Source organism: Pagrus major, chromosome 17, assembly GCF_040436345.1.
Source record: "Pagrus major chromosome 17, Pma_NU_1.0".
NCBI lineage: Eukaryota > Metazoa > Chordata > Actinopteri > Spariformes > Sparidae > Pagrus > Pagrus major.
The window spans coordinates 5,478,099-5,502,542 of NC_133231.1; the positions used below are offsets into that span (position 1 = coordinate 5,478,099).

Here is a 24,444-nt window from a genome sequence, read left to right on the forward strand (position 1 = left end):
ATATAATATTTCCATATACCCCCCTTCGTACAAAATAAAATGGAAATAAAAAGCTTGTTTGCGCGTCTGCAACACCATTTACAGTCCGGCAGCTCCCGTTACGTCATCCAGTGCTGTTGCAGCCTTCCCTTCTCCTTGCTCACTGCTCTCTGCTCTGTCACAGCACTTGATTTGATCACATATTGGGAGAGAAATGGCTGCACTTATCAGAAGAATTATCAGCACAGCAAAAGCTCCAGCTGCTATCGGCCCGTACAGGTGAGAAGAGCTTCAGGCTGAAACTTAACTGAAGTCGTTGAGTTACAGCTGGCTCACAGCTGATGCAGTAGGGCCTACCAGTCAAAATAACATTTATAGACCACATGTTAGAGTGTAGGAAAGATGTTGAGAGTTATGGCTACTGATAGTTCCTCAATAAAGTCACACAGTTGTGTTTAATTGCACAGCTTAGTCGTCCAGTAGTTGTGGTTGGAGGTGGAGCAGTGGTCACTCACTGAGACTTGCATAAGAGCAAAGTACACATTTTTGGACTTGGATTGCACTTTTGCAACTATTGTGAGGCTAAACTGTTAACATCAACAACACTGTAGGCTCATCATTTTGTGTTGAAGTTTACTCTATGCAGCTGTCTCATTATCAAGTTCAGTATGACTTTGCGTTAAAATGCAGCCCTTGTATGAAAGATCAGTTGTCTAAATCAATATTGTGTTTAAGCAACAGAGGTGTGTATGTTAGCCAGATAATTCATTAGCTTTAAAAACCCCTCCTTTAACACCTATTATTGCAGTAGTGTAAACAGGTGTGACACTAAATGAACTCTTGGAGTTGATAAGAGAAAAGCAAGTGGAGGTATAGTCAAGTGGAGTAAGGATAATACAAAGTAGAAAGATGCAGATGAATGCAACGGTCTTTAGAACTCATATTTCTGCATTATCAGTAACTTTTACTATCAAAATATATGCATTTAATGTCTGCTCTCTCTATGTAGCACTGAAGAATATGAGAGAGTTAACTCAGCCTTTAATGCTATGTAGATGACTGTTTGCTCCTGTTTTGTGTCTCCCAGCCAAGCAGTATTGGTTGATCGGACCATGTACGTCTCAGGACAGCTGGGGATGGACCCTGCCAGTGGACAGCTGGTGGAAGGAGGTGTTCAGGCTCAAACCAGACAGGTTAACCACCATAAACACCTTTTCATCAATCATTCATTCATTATTAAACCGACTTGTCTCGAGACCAGAAAACAGAGCACCTTCATACGGGATGTCCTTTTCCACAGGCTCTTGTGAATATGGGCGAAATCCTTAAAGCTGCTGGATGTGGTTATGAGAACGGTGAGAAAACTCTGCTGTCTGAAAAGTATTTCATTTTGAATCGATCACTTTGAGGTTCTATGGAGGAAATCTGTCATTGTTTCCTGCAGTTGTCAAAACCACAGTGCTGCTGGCTGACATGAATGACTTTACTGCTGTCAACGATGTTTACAAGCAGTGTAAGTATCATTTATTCACTTATATTATTTTTCATTTACAATTTGTGGCTGAGCCATGTTAAGAAAGCAAAGTCATCATAGGCCTCATCATGACTACAATAGTTCCTCACTTGTCGATACAGACTTTGCCACTGGGTGTCACCACAACCCAGGGAACCTGCATTATCAAGGGTTAGGCTACACACAAGTTGCTACATAGGGGACGTTTCACTTGGTTGACTTGAAGCTGCCTATTCATCGCCTTTGTACATACTGTTCTTACCCAGACTTCATATGATGATTAATTTGTTATATGCTTTGAGCGCTCAACAGTGGTTTCATACTCTTTGTTCATTCACTGTGAATGCCTGTACAGAAAATCAGTCAATCCTACCACTATATTTGTCGGGGCACATCCTTGAGATTATCCTTAGCCTTGAATTTGCTTGTTCATAAAGTAAATATGCCAAAGCAAGTACACTCAAGAGGTATGAAACAACATTCAGAAACACAGCTGACAGCTGAGCACACTGGTACAAGGACTGCTGACGTGTGCTGAGTCACTAAACAGAATGTAACCTGAGCTGCTGCTGCTGCCGGTGGAGCCTTAAACTAAATGTCAGACAACATGCCACATCTGATGCACCACAGACGATCAATGAATCCCTTAACTCTAACTGCAAAACCTGTAATACAGAAATATTCTGTAAAGTGTGGCTTTCATCCACATGCACTATATTTATTTCAGTGTAATTTGAGGGGGGTTTATATTAACAAAAAGAACAGTAATAGGAGCATCTCCACACTCATTGATGTTCTTGGAGGGGGATAAGAGGGGAAAGGTATGTCACCATCTAAGGTCTGGTATGACAAAATCTGGTTCCTGGCACTCAAGTGAATAAAGAACAAAAATCCCTCAACAAATATGGTTAAAATACACCAGCAGGTCCTGAAAGATTTGGAGCATGGTGGATCAGTGGTTAGAACTGTTACCTCACACCAAAAAGGTCCTTGGTTCAATTCCCAGCTGGGGGCAAAGCCTTACTGTGTGGAGTTTGAATGGATTTCCTCAGGGTGTTCCAGTTTTCCCCACCGTCAAAACATTCTCCGGTCACTGCCCTGACCACTGGCTTGGATTTGGAGTTGGATTTTGGTGCTATAGGTTGGCTGCCCACTGCTCCTCAGGGATGGGTTAAATGAAGGGAACCAGTTTCATTACAATACGTGATTTTATGTGATAAAGATTTATCTTCATCAGAACAAATATTACAGGTTTTAGAAATAAAAAAGTCCTCCCACTCCAACAGGTTCCACAACAACAGAGACATTTTACCAAGCCTGCTCACAGTCTGCAGAGTTCTAACCAAACAAAATAAGTGAAAACACCTGTGTTAGTATATGACAGCTGTGCAGGACCTTTAAGTACTCATTGCTGTGGCTTTATTGAACTACATTTCCATGAAATCTCTTATCAGTTTTGTGTCCAATAATGGTTGTGTTGGATTTTCTGTTATTGAAGTTTGAGCTTCTGTAGGGGGAGCCATTTCCCTTATCTGTATCACAGTTTCAACTACTTCATAATGTTTTTTTTTTTTTTTTTTTTTTTTGTGAGCAGGATATTATGTAATGCTGCATGCCCATCATTAAAACTGAAACTTATGAAAACGTTTTCCAATTAAGATTCACAAAGAAGAAGCAAAATGTTTTCCCAAAGATTCAGTATTTGATTTTGCACGCCTGTTCAACCTAACAGTGCGAGTGTCACCCCAAAACACATACTTCCCTTTATACAAGAAGATGTATCTTCATGAACTCCTACCTGACACTCAATATTATCAACAACAAATACAAAATCGTTGGTTAACTGGATGTACAACAAAAGATGTTGTGACGTTTCACAGCAGGGAAAGCTCCGGTGCAACTAATCACACTAACGACTGGTTGTGCAGCCTGACTGGGACAATGGAACAGAGCCTCTAATTAGTGTTATTAGTTAGACCTGCACTGTAGTGTGTATGTGCTTTTCTTTCTTGGGCAGTTCCAGTATCTGCAATGACTTATTTTATCTTAGTCAGTGGCACAAAGTAGCAAAATATGTTGCTGATTATGATTATATCATGTCCATGTGTTTCACCTAAAGTTAATCTCAAGTGATCAAACTTTGCCAGAGCTCAGCCATGTGTCTGTTTCATTTAAGGTGAAAACTAATTTTTTTCATGGCCTGGACAATTTCTAGATTTTGGATCACTTTGCTTCCATAACATGTCGTCTTTCAAGCTAGTTCAGTTTTTAGCCTATTCACCATTTTTTGTCTAAAAATATGTTGAATTATTCTTGAAAGACTGTTTTCTTAAAATCAGTTTTTTCTCATACTCTGAGCCAGAAATCTCTACTTCAGTGGCACTTACATACACCAAACCTTCCTTTCTTTATTCCTTTCTATATTCTTAAAAAAAAAATCTGTTAAATGTTTTATTTATTTATTTATTTACTATAAGACAAGACATTGACAGCACAACACAAAAAAGACTAGTGAGTACAGTACAGTGAATACAGTTCTTAGAACAAATATGTAAGTTTCTGTTTTACAGGGTGTGTGTGTGTTTTCTGAGCAGTCAGTGAACATCTAAGCACCAGTATAGGAAAAGAGATGGCCAAATAAAAATAAAAAGGCAAATAAAGAGTATACATTAATACTGAACCTATTTTATTTACCAATGCCCCATCTTATTTTTATTATTATTTTATTTATTTAGGCTGGTTAGTCCAGCTTTTGGGCTGCTCCTGGACCTTAGGAGGACGGGGCTAGCCCAACGTGGGCTTGACTGCTAGAAAAACTACCTCCAGACCCGAGGGAGGAAGCCAGTTTATGAGGAGCCGACAGTCAGTTTTAGTGTATGTTACTGATTTGAAGTTGATTTGAAGGGAGAGATTCCTGTCTGTATTCTAAAGATGAACTGAGGTTTTTGTTCATGTATAATTCAGGCTCTTTTTTTTCAGGCTGTTGGCCGCTTTTATGTGAGGGATAAAAAGATATCAAAATTCCATCAATAAAAACCTTTGACAGAAATGGAACATTTTTAATTCACTATGCTTCTTTTGCATATTTAAACTTAAAATTACACTGGAGTATCAATACAAAACATAACTGCCTTAATGTAAGTAATCAACTGGGGAAGTGTCAGGATGATAGCTATTAGTTACAAGTTTTACCCTGTTCACCTGTAGTAATATCAACATATGTGTGTGTGTTGATAACCTCATGCCATTGAATCTGCTGCTATCTCTAGTCTTCAGCACCAACTACCCAGCCAGAGCTGCCTACCAGGTCGCTGCTCTTCCCAGAGTAAGTATTTGACGAATACGTTTGCTCTTTTCCATTGATTCTGTAGTGGATTTACACTCAACTCACACTGTTGTAGTGGAAATTCTCCTTTGTGAGGTAGATAGTTGCTAATTCTCCGAAGAATTTTAGACTCAGTGTGATGAATCAGATCTCTTTAATACATGCAGCATGGAGAGAAGACCCAAAGTGTCCTCTCCAGTCTTCCAAATGTTTCTGACTTAAATACAGTGGTTGCATACTTTACGACAGTCATGAATCACTTCTTCCCAAAACAATGACCCCCTGGTGTTTGTTTTGATCATGTCTTTCCCAGGGCAGTGACCATTTGCTGTTTTATTGAAATGTAAATGTCATCTTATCTACCTTCCTATAACACCTCAGGAAAAGAGAATTGCCCCTCATATGACTTTCTGACCCTTACACCTTAAAGGGGAATCCCCCCTCCTCCTCTCACATCCTGATACGGTCTTTACAGTACATTGATTACTGAATGGAAAACTATTTAATTTCTCACATTGTTTTGTATGTTCTCTCTGTGTGTTACTCTCTAGGGTGGGCTGGTTGAGATTGAAGCAGTTGCTGTATTGGGCCCTCTGACCAGTGCTCCCTAACACGTACATCTATCAAACAATAAAAACTGGGAAACCCACAAAAAAAATGTGCCTTGTTCTGCAGACTAGTCAGGATTTGATAAACAACATTCCTGTACAGCACTAATTTCTGTTAGAGATGTAATATTTTTTGTAGGGCACTAGTGATTCAATGCTGTCATAAATAACCATGTCCTGGGTCACCTGGCAGACTAACAGCAGTCAGCCTCACGCACACTTTCTCTGTTCTCATTAACATTGATGAGACATGTTTGGAGACAACGGTGCATTTTAAATTCCCTCTCCTCACATTTCACTCACAATAGCTGATAACTGTCTAAGCTTGTTTTCTCTTATTGAATTGCACTACCAGCCATGTTATCACTGGACATACCCATGGCAGAGTATCCTCTCTCAGTATGTCAGATGATGGACGATCAGATATATCTCAATAATAAATGTTTTTAATTTGCTAAAATGGTGATGTTTGGTATGTAAATGATCATGTGTTTTTTGTTCTTCCTTAGTGATGGCTCTTATATATTTGAAATATATACCCCATAGTATATATATACACTATGTGCATAGAGAGTTGATCCCAAAAGTTAGTTCATTCGTTTGACTTACAATATATTATATTATATATTTTATATATATATATAATATATAAATATAAATATAATATAATTATATGTATAATTATATATATATAATATAATAATATAATATAATATATATATATATATATATATATATATTATATATTATAATAGAAAATAATCCACAGAGAAAGGCTGACATAAACCTATCCTCTCACATCTTGAAAAAGGCTTGACTCCAAAACCACGTTTGTGTAACTGGGATAGGTTAACACATGCTGCAGAAGGCTGGGCATTTGCACGATTCTATATACAGTATAGGAATGTGAAATATTAAAGGAAAAGTTCACCCCAAAAACGAAAATTCAGTCATTATCTACTCACTTCACCAGACATTTCATCGGCATGGGGGCGAGTAGATAATGACTAAATTCTCATTTTTGGGTGTACTTATCCTTTAAAAACATTTGTGTTTTCTAAGATGTTTGCTTACTTATGGTTCTCCAGGGTCACACACTGCTTTATGTGTATAGTACAGTATGGTTATAGTCAAGCTGCATTATGTCTAACATGAGAAGCTGGGGTATGAACTCATTTTAAATGATGTCAAGCCTGGGCATGTCCTGAGCACATATTATTACACATTTAAATTACCAAGGACTACTTTCCTAGTTTCTGTGCACAGCAGAAAGTCATAGAGTAGTGTGGTGGATAGATATGTAGTTGTTTACATGACATTGTTCCAAAATGAGCCTGCCTGAATCAGTTATTAATGTGTTGCTCAAATAGTTGTGAGATTACAGGCCACATAATGAAAAACAACTCTTTAAAGGCCAGTTCTGTACCTTTGCATAATATACTGTAAGTGTCCTCAGCACTCTGTGATGTGAGCCTCAGCTTACTTTTGCATTTTTTTTATGTATGCATTTTCTTCTTTTTTTTTTAAACATACACAACAAATACACAACTATACACGGTGGTTTCCCCATTTCACTTAAAAAACAAAAAGCACATATATTAGTGAGTAAAACTTTATTCTGTACACTAGGTTAGCAGAATCATAGACAAAGCTCAGAAAATGAATATATTACAGAGAAAGAAACGGATGAAAAAAGATACCGGACATCAAAACAAGTTTTTGTTCCCACAACGCCCATCACATCTTACACAATTGAAATAACAGAACTTTACACTTTTAACACAGTATGTAGAGCTAAAGATAATTTATAAATCATGTCCTATAGGTGATCTCTTACTGTGCTACACATGTATGTAATGCACTCAAATCAAAACCAATGTGCATATGACATCAGCATTGCCCGGCCTTGTGATGCCTTTAAATTTAAAGTTGGAAATGCCTTTATTTTGAAGGAGAGAATGTTATTAACATCTGCCAGCTACAGTACAGCTGCACAAAATGGCTTCATGGAACAGCAAGATGACATATCGGTATGTGGATCATCTGCATCCTCAACCTGGGATTGACTCATTATGTCATTACTAATCTTTTGTATACCATCTGCATGCCTTTTTCTTCCATAAAACAAAACAAAAACACATTTTATTCATGATTTTTCTATGAAAACTAATGAAGAAAACATGGATTTGACTTACAGTAGTGCTTATCAGTATTACACTGTACACTCTGTTACTCAACACTTAGTACTGTCATTCCTATTAATCAAATGAACCTTATTAGAAAGGCTGCAATTAAATAATGTGTAAACACCAAACAACAATGTGGATTCATGGCTGAATTTAAATGTGATCCTTTAAAATTAATTTCATAGAAGTGATAGAAATTTAAGATGTGTGTTGTTCATCCACTCAGTGTGGTGTTTTCGTCACCTTGAGCGCTTTGCATAATTTTTTTATTCACAGTCATGTTTTGGCTTATATTCCTCAGAAGCAGCTATTTTAAACATCATCCTTCCCTAGTCCACCACACTCACACAGATTTCACAGGATATTGCACCCTCTTGTCTCATCCAACCTATCCTAGTAAGTGTTTTTGAAGAATTTCTTTGCATAGGCCTGTGTGTAGAGAATGTGGCTCCAGGCACGTATGGTCTCAGTAGAAAAACTTAGTTCATATATACAAATGTAGGAAAAATCCTGATCTTTCCTAAACCCACGTTATTAAGGCACCATGCATATTAATTATCTGGTGTACAGTTTGGTCAGACAATACTGAAAATGTGGTGTTTGTTGCTTTGTCTCGTTTCTCTTCCACTTTTCTTACAATGGTAGCTTTGGGATTTTGGTTATTTTGGTCAACCGCTTCTCTCTGAAAGAAGATAAAGAATATGAGTGAGACAAGCCCAAGACATTTCATATTCAGTGTTTTTTGAGAGTGTATACAGTGCTGGATACTGAGCTGATCCTGTAGTATTTTCATTAGGTTAAAGTGTGGTTTGTGGTTGTGCTCTTACCAACTCAATCCTCCTTTTTGGCGTTCTCCTCAGTTGCAGACACCACTACACAGAGAGAGAGAGATTGAGAAGAAGTCAAAATGACATTTTCATTCTATATAAGCCACATTGTAGTCTTTCATGCTGAGGGCACGCTGAGCTTGTTTCACATGCGACTTCATCGTCACCAAACTGAAGACAAAACTCCCGTCACATGGCACCACAGAGGAGAAGTGAAGCACGAACATTCCTTCTAAGCCACATCTGGTTCTGTTGAACAGGTTTACTAGTGATATACCTGGCTTCTGACACACACACACACACGCACACATGCTATACCGAGCCTCTGGAGAAAAAGTCTCATAAAAAGTTATGTAATAGGTCTTCCTCACCAGACCAGTATTTTACACGTGCTGCCTGGAGGGGCGTCTCTGCCCTAAAAGTACAACATGTTCTCTCAGAGTAAAGAGTGGGGTTCAGGCTGTGCAAGCTCAGCGCCTCAGCCAGGTCAATTGACCACTGGAGGAACTGTGCATTTAATGAGTTAATATGTAGAATACATACTTGATAATTAGCACACTGATTTGAAATTGTTTCAGTCATCAGTTTTTCTAAATAAAGACAGATTTTAACCAGAGTATCATTTTACTTTGTAGTGAAAAGGTGTCAAATTCCACATATTGTAGCCAGGCACGTAAAAACAGGACTGCTGTGTCTGTACCTGTCTTAAAACCATTAGCTTCAGTGCTGAGTGAAGAAATAACATCGCTACAGCATACTCCGAATGAATTTGAACTGCAGTAGTGTAAAGGTGCAGAGTCATCACAAACACATTATGACTGAATTTCTCTTTAAAATGAGCTGTGAAAACTGTTTGACTTCACATTTTTTGCACAAGCCTGATTCCAGTCAGGCTTGTGGAGCATTTACATTGTCTTATGTAATTCGAAGCAGCAGGGCATGATTATTCTGTAGTCAGTCCACAATAGAGTACAATGAGTGAGAGTTGCGTGACTGGAGCTGTTGTGCTGACAACATGCTCCTGCCATAATCGACACACTCAAGACAGGCCCTCGTTTCTCACTGGCAGAGTGTGTAGCTGCTTTCTGTTCCCCACACTGTGTTATCTGTTCAGCCTTGCGGCCCAACAATATCCTGTTCATCCTGTCAGCTCCAACTAATCACAGACGGGAACCTATGTGAAGGATTGTTTATGACATGAACAGTTGAATGGTTTACTCACAGCTTCATGTTGCTAACCGTGCTTGTTTCTGTTGGATACCCTCTTAGTTAGCAATAGAAGGGGGTGATGTAAAAGTGAGACATTGGGCCATGTGTTTAACAGGTAGATGGATTGGCTGGTGTAATTGTTCACCAGGGTGTAAACAAAATCTCCTTATCTGTGTGCACATCACTTAGCTTTATCTGTCTCTTCACTGTCTAAGCTTTTCCTGCTTGTTTGCACATGTTTAGTGCCAGATGCATGTTTGCATAGATTCCCCAGCTAGTTTAGCCAGTGGCAACACTGAACTGTTTGGAGGACTGTCAATTTTTGTCTGTCGGCATTTGCTGATCATGCTTTATCAGGCAGGTTAAAGCACGGTGTGACTCCCTTGAGTCAAAGTTAGCATGACAGGTTTGCCTGGAAACAATTCAGTGTTTAATAATGTAAACCACTGAGGCAGACAACCTGTCGTAAACTCCCTCAAGACATGCTGTACTCTCCCTAACAATTGGAGCCATCAATCACTTGAATCCTATTGTCATCCATCAGCCGTTAATACTTCTATGGAAGAAATGTGACTGGGCTGCATTGCAGTGTGTCAACACATGTAGAAGACAGATGAAAATCTGCTATACAGAGCTACTGCTCTGATATCTTACCATTAATGCTGTACAAATGAGTTCTAATTACTAAGGTGGTGTAAAGCAATGATTTCTTTACTGGACTATGCAGAACAACTACTTAAAATTTCTGACGATATAAGGTAGAGAGCAATATAGAATCAGAGATTCAAACCTGCAGGTGCTGAGGGTGCTGCAGAGTCAACCACAGGAGTCTCTGCTGGGGCTGCCGTGGTAACAGTTGCTGCTGGAGCTTCTTGGGCTGCTTCTGAAGAGGTTTCTGAAACAGCTGGTGTAGCTGCCTGTGCTGGTGAGGCAGTCTCAGCAGGGGCCGCTGGAGGTACTGTTGGCTCCTCAACAGCAGGCTGAGGCTCAGCGGGGGTCTCTACCTTGGCTGGAGATAATGGAGGCATCTCTGGAATAGTTGCTACAGCAATCTCTGGGATTATTATAGTATCTGCTGCCTCTACAGGCGCAGCTGCTACTGAAGCCTCACTTGGTGCTGAAGCCTCCTCTGGTACTACACCTTCAGCTGAGGCTGCAACTTCAGCTGGCGCAGCAGCTTCAACAGCTGCTTCGGCTTCAGCTGGCGCAGCCGCTTCAGCTGGAGCTGCAGCTTCAGCAGGCGCTGCAGCTTCAACTGGCGCTGCAGCCTCAACTGGCGTTTCAGCTTCAGCTGGCGCAGCGGCTGCAGCTGGCGCAGCAACTTCAACTGGTGCTTCAGCTTTAGCTGGTGCAGCAGTTTCAGCCGGTGCAGCTGTTTCAGCCGGTGCAGCAGCCTCACTTGGTGCTGGTGCTGATGTTTCACTTGGTTCTGAGGTTTCACAAGGTGCTGCTGAGGCGGTAACTGGTGCAGCATTGTCAGTTGGAGCCTCTGCCTCTACAGAAGCCACTTCAGCAGGGGCCTCAGCTGCTACAGCTGGGGCCTCCTCCACAACAACTGGGGCCTCTGCTGGCTCAGATATAACAGGTTCAACAGCAGGGGCGGCAACTTCAGGAGAGGCCTCTGCTGGCACAGCCGTCACCTCCTCAACAACAGCAGGGGCCTCTGCCTGCAAAGCTACAACAGATTCGGCAGCAGGGGCCTCCTCTGTAGCCTCAACAATGGCTTCGACCTCGGGTTCAGCCTCAGCTACAACAGTTTCTACGGGGGCAGCTTCCTCCACAGGGGATATTGCCTCCACCACCACTACAGCAGCCTCGGGTTCCGTGGTGGGTTCAGCTGGAGCAGCAGACTCTGGAGCTGGCTCTGCAGGGGCAACAGGTTCTGGCTGTGGCTCAGAAACAGCCAGTAGGTCCTCCCCAGAGCCGAGATCCTCCTGGGCCTCCAGGGCTATCAACACGGCCTCCGCCTCGTCATCGGCTCCCGGTTGAAGATCTTCTGGTAAGGCAGTCTGCACAGGCAACTGCATCTGGTCCTCGATGGTTTGTGCATCTTCTGCGATGAACCCATTTCTGACCGCTGTCAATACAGGGTGACAAAAGAGAGGCTTGATTAGGATTTATGACTTGCAAGTATGGCTTATCAGTCTTCATCAGTCCTTTAGCGACGGGTTGTTAATCTGTAACAGTAACTACTAACAACGCTGAGCAATGATAAAAGCTTCCGAGGAAGATTCTTCATTTGACTGAACTTAAAACTTCTTGGGGGGTCCTTGAGTTAATCTATAGATTGAATGGTTTTGTTAATAAATTACCACATTCGTCATGACGACACTCTTGTCAACTTATAATATAATGAAATGGACTCTAACTGTGACATTCAACCATTCAGGAACCAACTTCTGTATCGTCACATATTTCCCTGTTAGTTCTTTCCTGAATATATAAAATGCGACTATAAACTGGTTTCAAAGACACAGCTAAAAATCTGTTTCATTTATAATTCAGGAGAGTGAAGCTTAATATTAACCCTATGAAATGTCATTAAAAAACATTTTTATGTGCATGTGGACAATAATTCACAGATGAACATTACCTCAACTCCTGTTGTGCCAAACACATAAAACCATAAATACAGCAAAACAGCAGCTTAACTTAACATGGAAGGCAGGATGATAGGAAATAAGGCAATATGGCACACAGACTGCGTGCTAGAGAAAACATCCTTTCATTTCCGTAGTTGAAAAATAAGATTCGTTGAAGCTTGTGTTTGCCTAAATCCCTGAGGACACGCAAGTCACTCTCAGAGGAAATAAAATACACGTGACTATGGCTTTGCTGGCTTGCCTCTGGGGAGACACCCTACCTTTATTCTCATTCCCTGACCCCTGCTCTCATAACTGTGGATGTGAACAGCAGATGGGGAACAATAGAGGGTTTGGATACTTATACTCAGGAACTGCAACACACGTCTCAGTTACAGGAATCACAACGACCTGACAGAGACTTTTGAAGTGTCTTGTATCAGTGTTTTCCTCAGCAGCAACACTTTATTCACAAATGAGATAAACCAGAAGCTGAATGGGTGGACAGTTTGGACGCTGCTGCTTCCTGGTTTTACTTGTCTGTCAGATGTGGTAAAAAGATCCGAGAGTGATGGGTGGAAGGGAATGTGACGGCCTGGCAACTCAAATCAGCCAGTGGAAGAACACGCAGCACAAAATAAAGTGTTTATGTGAAGTGAAATATTGCTAATTATAAGAGTGAATCATTTCAAAAGCAGAGTTTTTTAAGACAGGTGTTTCCACGAGCTTTAACTCCTTAAAGCCTTTGACTTATCACGCTTTCCCTTTATAGATTTAAACATGTTTTCCATCAGTTTCAACTTCTTTACGCAGATATCCACCAACTATAACAGACAATACAAAGCTGTTGTCTGCACAGCAGGAGTGAACCGCTATTGAAAAGTGTGAATGTGTGTTTGGGTCGGGACGGAGACGGCCTCTCCCGGCATGGATGACTTGTGTGTCAACATGATTTAGCAGCCAGAGATGACAGAGATCCCAGTCAAAACAGTGCCATGGCTGGCCAAGAGCACAGAGGGGGGGAGGGAGGCAGACAGGGGGGCCCGGACAGGGGATGGGACCAGTGGTGGCTTGGATGGCATACAGCTGGTCTGGTAGACAGACTGTACACTGTATGATTTAAACCTCCACCCATTCAGCCATGTTTAGAGAAGCCTGCCCGGGCAAAGAGCACAATAACTGGTTTTCTTGTTGGGGTGATGTAAGAGCCTGGAAAGGGACAAGAGCTTCTCCAGGTGATCATAGCTGGCTGGAGAGACAATGTCCTGACACACACATCACACAGTGACATAGTGGAAGATGGAAACGCTGTACATGAGTACAGAGGAGCTATGCCAGCTATGATTAGGTACAAAACACTTTGGTCATTCGCTTTAAGTGTTAAGTTAACTTGAGCAATCACTTGCACAAAGGAATACTTTCTAACAATGACAGTCGTGTGTATGTGGGAAGATGCAGTGAGAACATAATGTACATGCAGCCGTGCCTGGCATGACATATCCATGTGCAAGTGGGTCGGAGTCATGAATAGACAATCATGGTCTGTCAGGCCTCTTGGTGGGCGTCTGCACAGGCTTGAACACAGAGTCCATATGCAGAGCCAAACAAACCAAGGCCACTCGAGCATGACTACATGTTAAGTAGAGCCTGAATGATACGTCGGTTTGACAAAAGCATCGGCTGATATTGGGCTATCACAGATATATGGGAATAGGCGTATATGTTTCCTGATGGTCTATCTGATGTCGCTTTGTTGGTGTTTTTCCTAGATTATGATAATTAATCTTTTTCAGGACCATTATTGAAACGCTGTCGTGATGTCCCTAGAACATCATAGTAGATGTTGCTCCAGGACCATCATTTCAACTTAACAGAAATAGCGACGGAAACCACACCTGGAAGCAGTTGTGGTTGAGTGGGCTATGTATAGGACTCTCAAATGGAGACCAGGGTGTAAATCCTGTTTGGACTATATTATTTTACGATTCACTTGTTATTTTTCATTCATTCATTTTTTTATTTTCTGTCTCTTTATAGTTTTCTGTCGCTGTTTGATTAGGTATATGTATATAAAATACTTGTTTAGGTTTTGGCAACAAATACACTTGGCTAGGCTTAGGAAAACATGGTTTGGGTTTAAAAAAAAGACGCAATAAAGTTTACTGTTAAAATGTTGAAATGTTGAAATACCCTGCCTCCATTACACATCTTTGTCGCAACCACAGTCAGGGGATCATTGCAACAACTTTGTGTTTATCACCTTATAAAACAGAATTGTTTTTACTGCCTCATACTGGTATGCTGATGCGGGTATCAGCATCAGCCAGTAAAATCAAGCACTAGTCAGACTTTAATGTTTTGATGCTAAACTGCTTCAGAGCCGGGCTTTGCTGTCCCATGCACAGGAATTTCAGAGTAGCCTGAAAACATTTCACTTTGGCATCAATCTTCTGGCCCCTCCTCTGTCTCCTTTGCAATCCTGCATCCATTGTGTGACCTGTAAATTCCTGGAGCAAATTTCAAACACTCCTTCTCATGCATGCAAAGATGGCAATCTAAGCGACTTACTTTTTGGGGAAACCTTTGCATAAACACTTTGGAAGCACGCAGATGTTGCATACTATCTTTTGCGTCATATCACTATGATCTTGCAGAAAAAGACCCTTTTTTACTTGTGTGAAAAAACACCTAAAGTCACAGATCAGACAACTGCACAGTGGCAGTAAACAGGTTGGGTTACAACTCTTGCCTCAGGCTGCAGATAGACTGCAAAACACTCCTAGATGGCTTTTACACAGGAGCTTTATCTTAATTCTACAAATCTAGCTTCATCTACATTTAAATGCCCAATTAGCTTTATGGAATATCAAGAACTAAACAGGATTATAGAAGTCAGCTCCTTCTCAGGTTCTATTTCATCAATAAGTCATGCAGTTTTTGTCAGCACACTTTCAATGGACGTCAAGCTGGAGATGACTGACTAAAAATAAATAGCAACCACTTCGGGGAAAGTGGGTGAACATGAATAATTCTCTTCCTGGAGGAACTGTAGTATGCTGTGCAGCAGAGGAGAATGAGAAAGCACACGATGTACCAGATCTGCAGTCACACACCCCTCAGCAAGACTGGACTCAACACATCTAACTAGCTTAGAGCAACTACTGTATACATCCTGACAAAAGTGTATAAATCATATTTCATGCTCACCAAAAAACAAAGACAACAAGATAAGACACAAACTCTACATAGATGATCACTACTTACCCACTGTATCTCCATTGCTCTCCTCTGGCTTTGTACCTGGTCTTTTCTCTTGATCAACAGTCTGTGCACTGGATGAAGAGCACCCCATGTTTGAGAAAAAGAGTTGAGATGAATGAAAAAAAAACTTGGACCTTAATATAGTAGCAAAGACAAGTCCACAGTGCTCTCTGTTAGCAAAGACAGAGCCTGTCTGGCAGCGAGAACATGGACAGCTACAGTACAGCTCTTCAGTTCCTAAGAGAAGCTGGGCACCATTATCTCCTCTGGCCTCTTTGTGTGTTTATGCATGGCCTGCTGCCCTCTTGCCCCAGATCTGTTGTGAGAGTGCAGCTAAGCAGTGCAGGCACTACTGCTGAATGTTCCCTGAATGTCTCCGGCTCACAGTCACACTATTCATATAGAAGGAGGAGGAGGAGGAGGAAAACATGTGCTTGGAGCTAGTTTCCTCCCCTTTATAGGAGTGTCCCATCTGGAAGAGATCCACCACCTGGTGGTAATGTTTAGGGTAGCACATGCACACAATGTATGCATTTCTGTATGAAGTGGTTATTTTGTAGTGTTTTTTTATATTACTATTACTGAATGAATAGTTTATATTATTTTTTCTGTCTGTTGTGAGAAATGGTTAAGTACAATAGATGACTTGGATACTGTCTAAAAATGACCCACATTGTCATAAAGCCTGATTGAAAACAAACCAAAAATGTTAAAATGTAAAATGTTTATTTGTCAGTTTACTGTACAAAAGTATTAACTTGATTTGCATTACACAAAGAAAATTACAGACAAAAATACACTGTGTTGTATACAAAAGTGTATAAATAGCTTCAGTAGAAAGCATCCCATTTGCATATGATTCAGTGTAGCTTGTGCAGCAGGATTAAATGGATCCCCTGTGAATGCTACACTGCAGGGTGGGGGCGTCTCAGCCTTTCATTTGAGCACAAGTTGATTCTCGAGGGTCTCCAGCTTCTTTGACATGGCTTCAAGTATGCACGTTAAGGAAAGATGCAGAGAGAAATGAAAAGACAACGTTTGAAAAGTTCTTTTGCACAGAGTGATTTTAACTTAACACAAGTTATGACTTCATACATGCTATTCTATGAATTCTGTTTTAAATCATTCAGAGTAAAGTCATACAAATTAAGTTAATGTTAATATCATCTCTTCACTTTAGTATATTGTATAATTGCCTACTCAAATACTAAGTACAATTTTGAGGTACTTGTACTTTAGTTAAGTAATTCCATTTTGTGTTACTAAATACTTCTACTTCATCACATTTTGGAGGCAAATATTGTACTTTTCACTCTGCAAAATGTATTTGATAGCTTTGGTTTCTAGTTACTTTACAGATTTAGATGATTAATAATACATTTAAATGAATATAAATATATCTTAAAAAATAATTTGAGCTACCCAGAAGTATGCAAAGTAGTTTCCACCTCCACCGTTACCAGCTACAACATTAAAGGGATGTATACATTAATGCATCACTAACTATAATCCAGTAATGTCATATGACCTGGAATTATGCAGAATGAGTACTTTTATTTTTGGTACTTTAAGTATATTTAACTTTGCTAAAACATTAGTTATTTTATGTATGACTTTTACTTGAGAGACTAAGTTCCCACTGTAGGATCTGAACATTTCTTCCACCTCTGTGTATAGTATGTTCCCTTATCCTCTCCTTTGTGTTCATTGCCTAGTCAAACAAATATAAATGTTTCCCCCCTTTGTCTCTTTGTCAGTCAGTCAGTTATTTCATTGCTAGTTCCTGTAGCTCATTGTATGGTTTGAAGCTAGAAAGAGCTGCATTATTTGTCATGGAGTTTTCAAATAAAACCCTGAAAAAATGACTTATGTCCCTGCCTTGCTTGATTCCTCACAATTAATGTCAGAATTACGACTCTCTGACACATTTGTTTCTATACATCATAAAACAAAGAACCCATCATGGTGTTTACCCCTGTTTAACTTATATTAAAATATTACCCTAAGGACCAAGTAACTAATAACAAATAGTTACATACTAAGTTATTTTCCAATGTTGTTCAAGGTTAGAAACAGCACAAAACAGTCAACAACTGACACATGAATCAGTTTTGGTCACTTCACTAGTGCTGCATAGTCACGTAGTCTGTAGACATTATGTTTCTGTTGTTAAACAGTTAAACACAATTTTAGCATAGCTGTCTATTTATTTGCATTGGAGAATAGCAGAGATAAATCCGCCTAAGATTGCCAAAAAACAAACATATTGAATGTTCCAGTAACTGTGAAGTTGACTGTGTTTTATTAAAGGATATTATTCTGCACCAGGTTCTTCAGCTTCTCAGCCACCTGGTTTTGAAACATTATCACGTTCTCACACTGGCACATGTTTTCATCAGATGGTTTGTCTGCGGGGAGAGAAAAAAAATAAATGAAAAGATCTTCCTGCCATCAGATCTGTTTACTTTTTTTCTTACCTTCCCTATCATACCCTTTTCCTCACCCTATCTCTTCTAGTATTTCCCTCCTGTCTCTATGTCTCTTGTAAAGACTGTCATACATGTAGATGTGGGTGGGACACAGTTAGGAGTGATATGTGTGTTATGTGATATGTCTTTGCACAATGTTGCTGCCTGCAAGCAATGCCTGAGTGCCTGGAAGCATTGATCATCATGGCAACAGCAGGTGGCAGTGACGCACCACTTCAATAGAAGAAAATGTTCACAAGAACCTGGCCTGTAGGATGAAATATCACTGGTCACTTGGTTAGACATTTTTATAGATTTTAACTATGAGCACTTAACACAATTCTGGACACTGTGTTTGGTGGGTTCAAGCATATTTTAGTTAGTACCTTTACATATCCTCGACTTGAGCTTCTTTGTGATTTCTCCCATTTGCTCAAAATCTTCAGCGTAATAAAGGTGCTTCTCGTCAGGCTCTGAAGCTATTTCTCTCAGCTCCTGTTCAATGGCTTTGCCAATACCCAACGCGTATATTGTGACCCCTGAAAAGAACAGAGAACAAGATAATGACAAGAAACTCTTATTACAAATAATGTTGATAAAAAAACTGCTGTGCATCTGACTGGCAAGACAAGACAGGAAATGTACCAGAGTCCTTTGCTTTAGTAGCCCATCCAGACACATCATCCTGGGATCTTCCATCAGTAAACACAATGCTGACACGAGGGATGTTAGACCTGGCTCCTTCTTTAGCTGAAAAGCTGGACTCAAACATGTGACGTAAGGCAGAGCCGGTCATGGAGCCTCTCCCCATATACTGCATCCGGGTTACAGCCTGTTTGATGCCCTGCGCTGTGGTGTACTGGCCCAGGGTGAACTCCGTCCTCACCTTTGTGGAGTACTGAAGAAGGCCAACATGTGTGCCTGTCCTGGAAATGTCCAGCGAGTCCACAATGCTGTTCACAAACTGCTTGACCCGCCCAAAGTTGGCAGGGCCCAGACTCTTAGAGCCGTCGATTACAAAAACCAGATCCATGACTCCATCGCCACACTCTGCCTCTGTCAGAAACATCAAACACATGCTTTATGTATTTTTACTTAAATTCTGAAGGGAGAGGGTCTGTATCAAAGAGATCATACTTTTGCAGCTCTTCCCATCTTCAGCCAACATATATCCTTCAAAACATCTGCAGATGTAGGAATCATTGGTGCTGACACACTGATGTTCACAGCCATGGTCCACTGTCTGACACAGATCCAGACCTGCAAGTTTAAAGAGAAACAGTATCAGTATGATGTTGCTGTGGCACATATAAGTGTTCAAAAAACTTTTCTCATATGATATATTGTGAAAGGCCCTGATTTGTTGGAGTCATTACAATTACAATTTGCAATCATGGTAATTTGTATTCTTAATTGTCCTCTGTTTTCATCATCAGCATCATTGTTAGACTAATTGGTATCTGAGGACGTGAATGGTGCATGCTGGTAAAAAATAAACAGTAAATCCAGTTAATCTGGAGGGGAGGAGAAAACATAGAATTCTCTGTGAGCGCTGGGATTAACGCTGACCTCACAACTAGTTCAAAAGTCATTCAAAATGATGTAACATGTAAATACCAGAAGAGGGGACATATTCAGTCATAGCAGCACTGAAAACATGGAAGATTATATTCTGAATTTGTTCACTTGGACTTTTTAAACTGCCAAATATGTGATTAAGATTATGTTTAAATCAGGCTTTTCCTCACGCATCCGCAGTTTCATATGAATTGAAGTCAAAATATGAAATGAATCAGAAACCTCAACACTGAATCACTCACACCAGAAGAAGTAACACGTCTGACTGCTACAGAAATTACATTTTTACTGTATTTCATTTATTCCAAGGCAGTTCTATCCTGTAGTATCCAACAAATTAGTGCTTTTGAATATCTCCATCATATCTGCATCACATGAGCTTGGACTCACTTTGACATGTTTTCCCATCAGGTCGGAGTGTGAATCCTTTCCTGCATTTACACACACATGAATCTTCTTTATTGATAAACTCCTGCTCACAGCCGTGTTTCCCATCAGCACAATAGTCTATCTCTGCAGGAAACAGTCACGGAGTCAATACTGGGAAAATGAAATAAATCTTGAGTGTAGTCCAGTCGGACCAATGGAAAGTATTTATCACCATTCGGGATTATAGTAATACAGTATTAAGTTTCTTCTTGTGCTGCAGTTGTGAAGGTGTGGACTGTGGGACTCAATCAGAAAATGCAAAGTGCTCAGACAATCCTGTAGCACTACCAGGAAACAGGAGGACATCTACAGTTATTAATGTACTGTATAGAACATTACACAGTATGTAAATCAAGAAGACATCATTGTGAAACACATTTCATGACACGAAATAAGAAGAAAAGACAAGAGGAAAGAAATATCAGACACTTACTCTTGCATGTTTTCCCATCAGGCCTGAGTGTGTAGCCTTTCCTGCATTTACACACACAGGCATCATCTGTGTTCATAAACTCCTGTTCACACCCATGGGTGCCATCAGCACAGTGGTCAATCTCTGCAACAAATAATTGATCAGGTGAGGCAGGCTTAAGGAGCAATTACTTAGAAGACGTTTACTGTATGTTCCTTTCCAACATTCTTCTTTATATATTCCATTGTATCAGTGGGCACAAACAGAGGGAACCTAACTCCAGACAGCTAAATAATCTTGAGGCCTAAATCTTAACATGACATGTTTTCAGTCCCCCTATAATTTAAGAGCAACTGAAGTTTTTCCAAGCGTTATCAGCAAATCAGCTCTCTTCCAAACATTAAGATATATTGAAAATCATGTAGAAATCCTGTACAAAACTTTTACCCCTACAATAGATATGAATGCATAGGGCATTAGACATAAATCAATTGCAAAACACACAGAATTCCTTTTTCAAATAACAAGGAAGTAGAAAAAAGGATCAGACACGAACTTTTGCATGTTTTCCCATCAGGCCTGAGTGTGAAGCCTGATCTGCATTTACACACACAGGAGTCTTCTGTGTTCATAAACTCCTGTGCACACCCATGGGTGCCATCAGCACAGTGATCAATCTCTGCGTGACATAAACAGTAGAGAACAGGGATTGAGGCATTGTTAACACTATCAGCAAATGAAAAATCATTTCTGCAGAAGACACTTAGCAACTTAAAGAAAGTCTAATGTAGCCTGAAACTATTTTCATTATTAAATTTTGATATGTTGCCATGAGGTCACTTTGTGACTGTTGTTTTAGCTGATTACGGCAAGATAAAAGCACTTACTGCTGCAGGTTTTGCCATCCAGATTGAGGACGTAGCCCTTCATACACCTGCAGATGTAGGACTCTGGAACGCTGACACAGTCGTGCTCACAGCCATGGTTCCCCAGGTCACAGTAGTCTATTCCTGAGGAGGACGAATGACCTATTAATGCAAGAGTACTTCTCCTTATACTTCAGTACTACTACTTCCAGCAATAACACTGCTGTCTTGAACATTACATCTCATTTTACTAGTTACAAGTCCCGTCGCTGTGATTACACCTGTCAGATCAACACACACAGTATATACCAAGAAAACAAGAACACATAAGTAACATGTAAGTATGACTTAACATTTAACAAAAGAGATAATAGATAACAATAAGAGTTAATCAATATGTCAAAAAATCAAAATCCACTCAGCACAGGAAAGATCAAACAGTCCTTCTTGTTTTGATTCAGTGATAATATGACACCCTGGATACACCTCCACATTTCAGCAGCTGCTCCAATGATTGCAAAAGCATACTTCCTCCAGGAAATCTCCCCCACTTCACTTTCTGTTAACATCCAGAGGAGCAAAAGGGTCCTTTTCCAACAGTGGGTGGAGGGACGTCAGTGGCAGGAAGAATGCCGGCTCTCGTTTGGATCAGAGGCCCAGCAAAAATACAGTACACTGTGTTTTATTAAACAAACGTTCTCGGGTAAATGGAGTACAGTAACAAAAGTAAATGTAGCAAAAAAAAGAGGAAGTGATGGAAGAGGTCAGGGTCTCTAGCGATAAAGAAGGAAGAGAAGAAGAGGCTAAAGAGATGTATTATTACTGTTGCATGTCTTCAGGTCTATGGTGAGTTGATATCCTGGACGGCAGCGGCACTCGTAGCCATCAGGTAAGTTGACACAGATGTGCTCACAGCCATGATCCACCACAGCACACATATCCTCGGCTGCAGAGTGAGAACATGAAGAGAAATACAACAGTCATCCACAGTAGAGTTTGCAGAATTAAACCTGCAAATAAGTTTGGTTTTTTTGGGCCACTTGAGGGCAGCAGAAATATTCTGTAAACACAACACTGACATATTATTCACCACCTCTTTAGCTGATATGGCGAACTTGTTAGCAAAAAGTCACCTACATCTAACAGACACAGAACTACATTATTTTTAATTTGGAATCAAGTTTGTTTTCATCTGATGAATGTAAGTCAGAAATTCCATCTCCTTTTAACTCTGTTTTGGTCTCTTCCTAGTCCTGAGGGAAATGTTTGGCTCCTTAGTAACTAAAACTAGTTGCTAACTGTGTCTATCAGCTGTTTGGTGCTGGACAGGTAGCATACAGTGGGTTTTTAGAACATTCTTCCTGAAAATAGCTGCCTGCTTCAACTAAAAAATTGCCGACTTTGCCGAATTGTATTTTACAAGGCGTTGTGCTATGCGCTTGAGGTTAAACAAACAGGTGTTCTGCCCTTAACAAACAGTTAATAGAAGCGTCTTCCAAGATGGTTCTGTGTAAACAAATAAGTTCTGGGCAGAAAAACCAAAACAACTAGCTAAAACAGGCTAAATACTCCATAACTGTGTAAATATAAAAACATTGTAGCTGACCATCTTTTCCCGGGTAAAATTTTTAAAAGAACAGATCCGATGAGAGAAAAGAAAAGAAGTTCTTTCACCTTTACATGTCTTCCCATCGGGGTTGAGGGTGAAGCCTTTCCTGCACTTGCACCTGTATGAGGCAGGGCTGCTCACACAGATGTGCTCGCACTGATGGTCCACCACCTCACACATCTCTGAACCTAACACATGCATGGACACACACCAGCACAGGTACTGAAACAAAGGGTGCAAACACACATGCATGCATCAATGAGGATTGATATTGGAATGAAATGAGAGAAAATAGATTCATCACCTCCACACAGTTTGGACTGGAACACGGAGATGAGGGTTTCTATTTGGCTAAAGTTGGCCACCAGGTGCACATGCTCAGAGTGTGGCTCACTCCCTATGGTCTTCAGAGTGTCCATATCCACCCTGCCGACTCCGATGGCAAAGATCTGGATCCCGGCCTGCCTCGCCTGAGCTGCTATCTCCTCCACCGTGTCCTGAGGCCGCCCATCAGTCACAATCATAGCTATTCGTGGGATGTGCAGGCTTGCTGGTCGTGCTCCATCTTCCTCAGTGAAGGATGTCTCCATGGTGTACTGGATGGCCAGACCGGTCATTGTCCCTGTAGCGAGGTGCTCCATGTTCCTCACCGCCTGCTCCACCTCAGCCTTGGTGGTGTAGGTGTTGAGGGAGAACTCGGGCTGGACCACGCTGCCATACTGGAGCAGACCAACCCGAGTGACATCAGGGCCGATCTCCAGGAACTGGAGCAGGTTGACAATGAAGGTCTTGACCTTCTCGTAGTCATGGGGGCGGATGCTTCTGGAGCTGTCGATGACGAAAACGAAATCCAGCGGGGTGGCTTTGCAAGAGTTCTCTGTGACCAAAAACACGGAGGTTTGTGATCAGGGAGGCAAATACTACAAACACACAGCTCAGTTTGAGCCGAAATCCGAACCATCATCTTGTTTCTTAGATAGAAATAGACAAAGGTATCGAAAACACACATTTTGGTCACTAACTTCTCACTTACCCACTGCTTTGGTCTGGGCACTTGTCTCATTTCGCCCTCTGGCTGCAATGGGTCGGGGACGGCGTCTGTCCAGGCGAACTGCATCACAGCACAACAGGCAGAAAAGGCCAAGGGCTAGAGACCTCATTCTGACAAGAGGTGACAACTACAGCGTTTAGAGAGACTTTCACTCCCACAATGCAGTGCAAGCACAGCACAAGTCTGCATGGAAGAGTACAGGCAGACAGAGAAAAGAAAGAGACAGGAAGGCAAGAGGGGAATTGACAAAATCAGTAGAATGTTATTTGTAACACAAATTTTCTTTTCCTTCTTTTTTTTTTTTTTAATATTAAGTCTGCCTGACCTAATTGTAAAATGCAATCACATTTGGCAGGATTGCCTGGACATGAGCACCTGTAATCAAAACAGGACTAAAGCAGAGACGGCTGCAAATACAAAAAGATTCAAAACGCAAACAACCTTTGGGCTAATCAAAATATTTTATGATCCATTTTTTTGAATTTGGGATCAAATTTGTGGGAGGAATGTTGAAAAGAACTCCCTTTTTAAAGATTTAAAT

At 40.7% G+C, this 24,444-nt stretch overlaps 2 protein-coding genes and 1 pseudogene across 2 annotated transcripts; 1 reads left to right on the plus strand and 2 right to left on the minus strand.

Annotated features, from left to right (window-relative positions):
* Window positions 1-120: 120 nt before the first annotated feature.
* Window positions 121-5,885, plus strand: LOC141011802 (2-iminobutanoate/2-iminopropanoate deaminase-like). The gene is made up of 6 exons (XM_073485097.1): window positions 121-258; window positions 1,067-1,172; window positions 1,280-1,334; window positions 1,424-1,492; window positions 4,762-4,817; window positions 5,369-5,885. Exons 1-6 carry the CDS (start codon window positions 194-196, stop codon window positions 5,426-5,428), a joined length of 411 nt encoding a protein of 136 aa, XP_073341198.1. The 5' UTR covers window positions 121-193; the 3' UTR covers window positions 5,429-5,885.
* Window positions 5,886-7,021: 1,136 nt separating this feature from the next.
* On the minus strand, window positions 7,022-15,865 carry LOC141012289 (uncharacterized). Its single transcript, XM_073485734.1, has 4 exons — window positions 15,494-15,865; window positions 10,438-11,724; window positions 8,439-8,483; window positions 7,022-8,293 (listed from the first exon to the last, which is right to left on the minus strand). Exons 1-3 carry the CDS (start codon window positions 15,579-15,581, stop codon window positions 8,443-8,445), a joined length of 1,416 nt encoding a protein of 471 aa, XP_073341835.1. The 5' UTR covers window positions 15,582-15,865; the 3' UTR covers window positions 7,022-8,293; window positions 8,439-8,442.
* A 561-nt stretch (window positions 15,866-16,426) lies between these two features.
* LOC141012355 (matrilin-4-like) lies at window positions 16,427-24,012 on the minus strand (annotated as a pseudogene).
* Window positions 24,013-24,444: the final 432 nt, after the last annotated feature.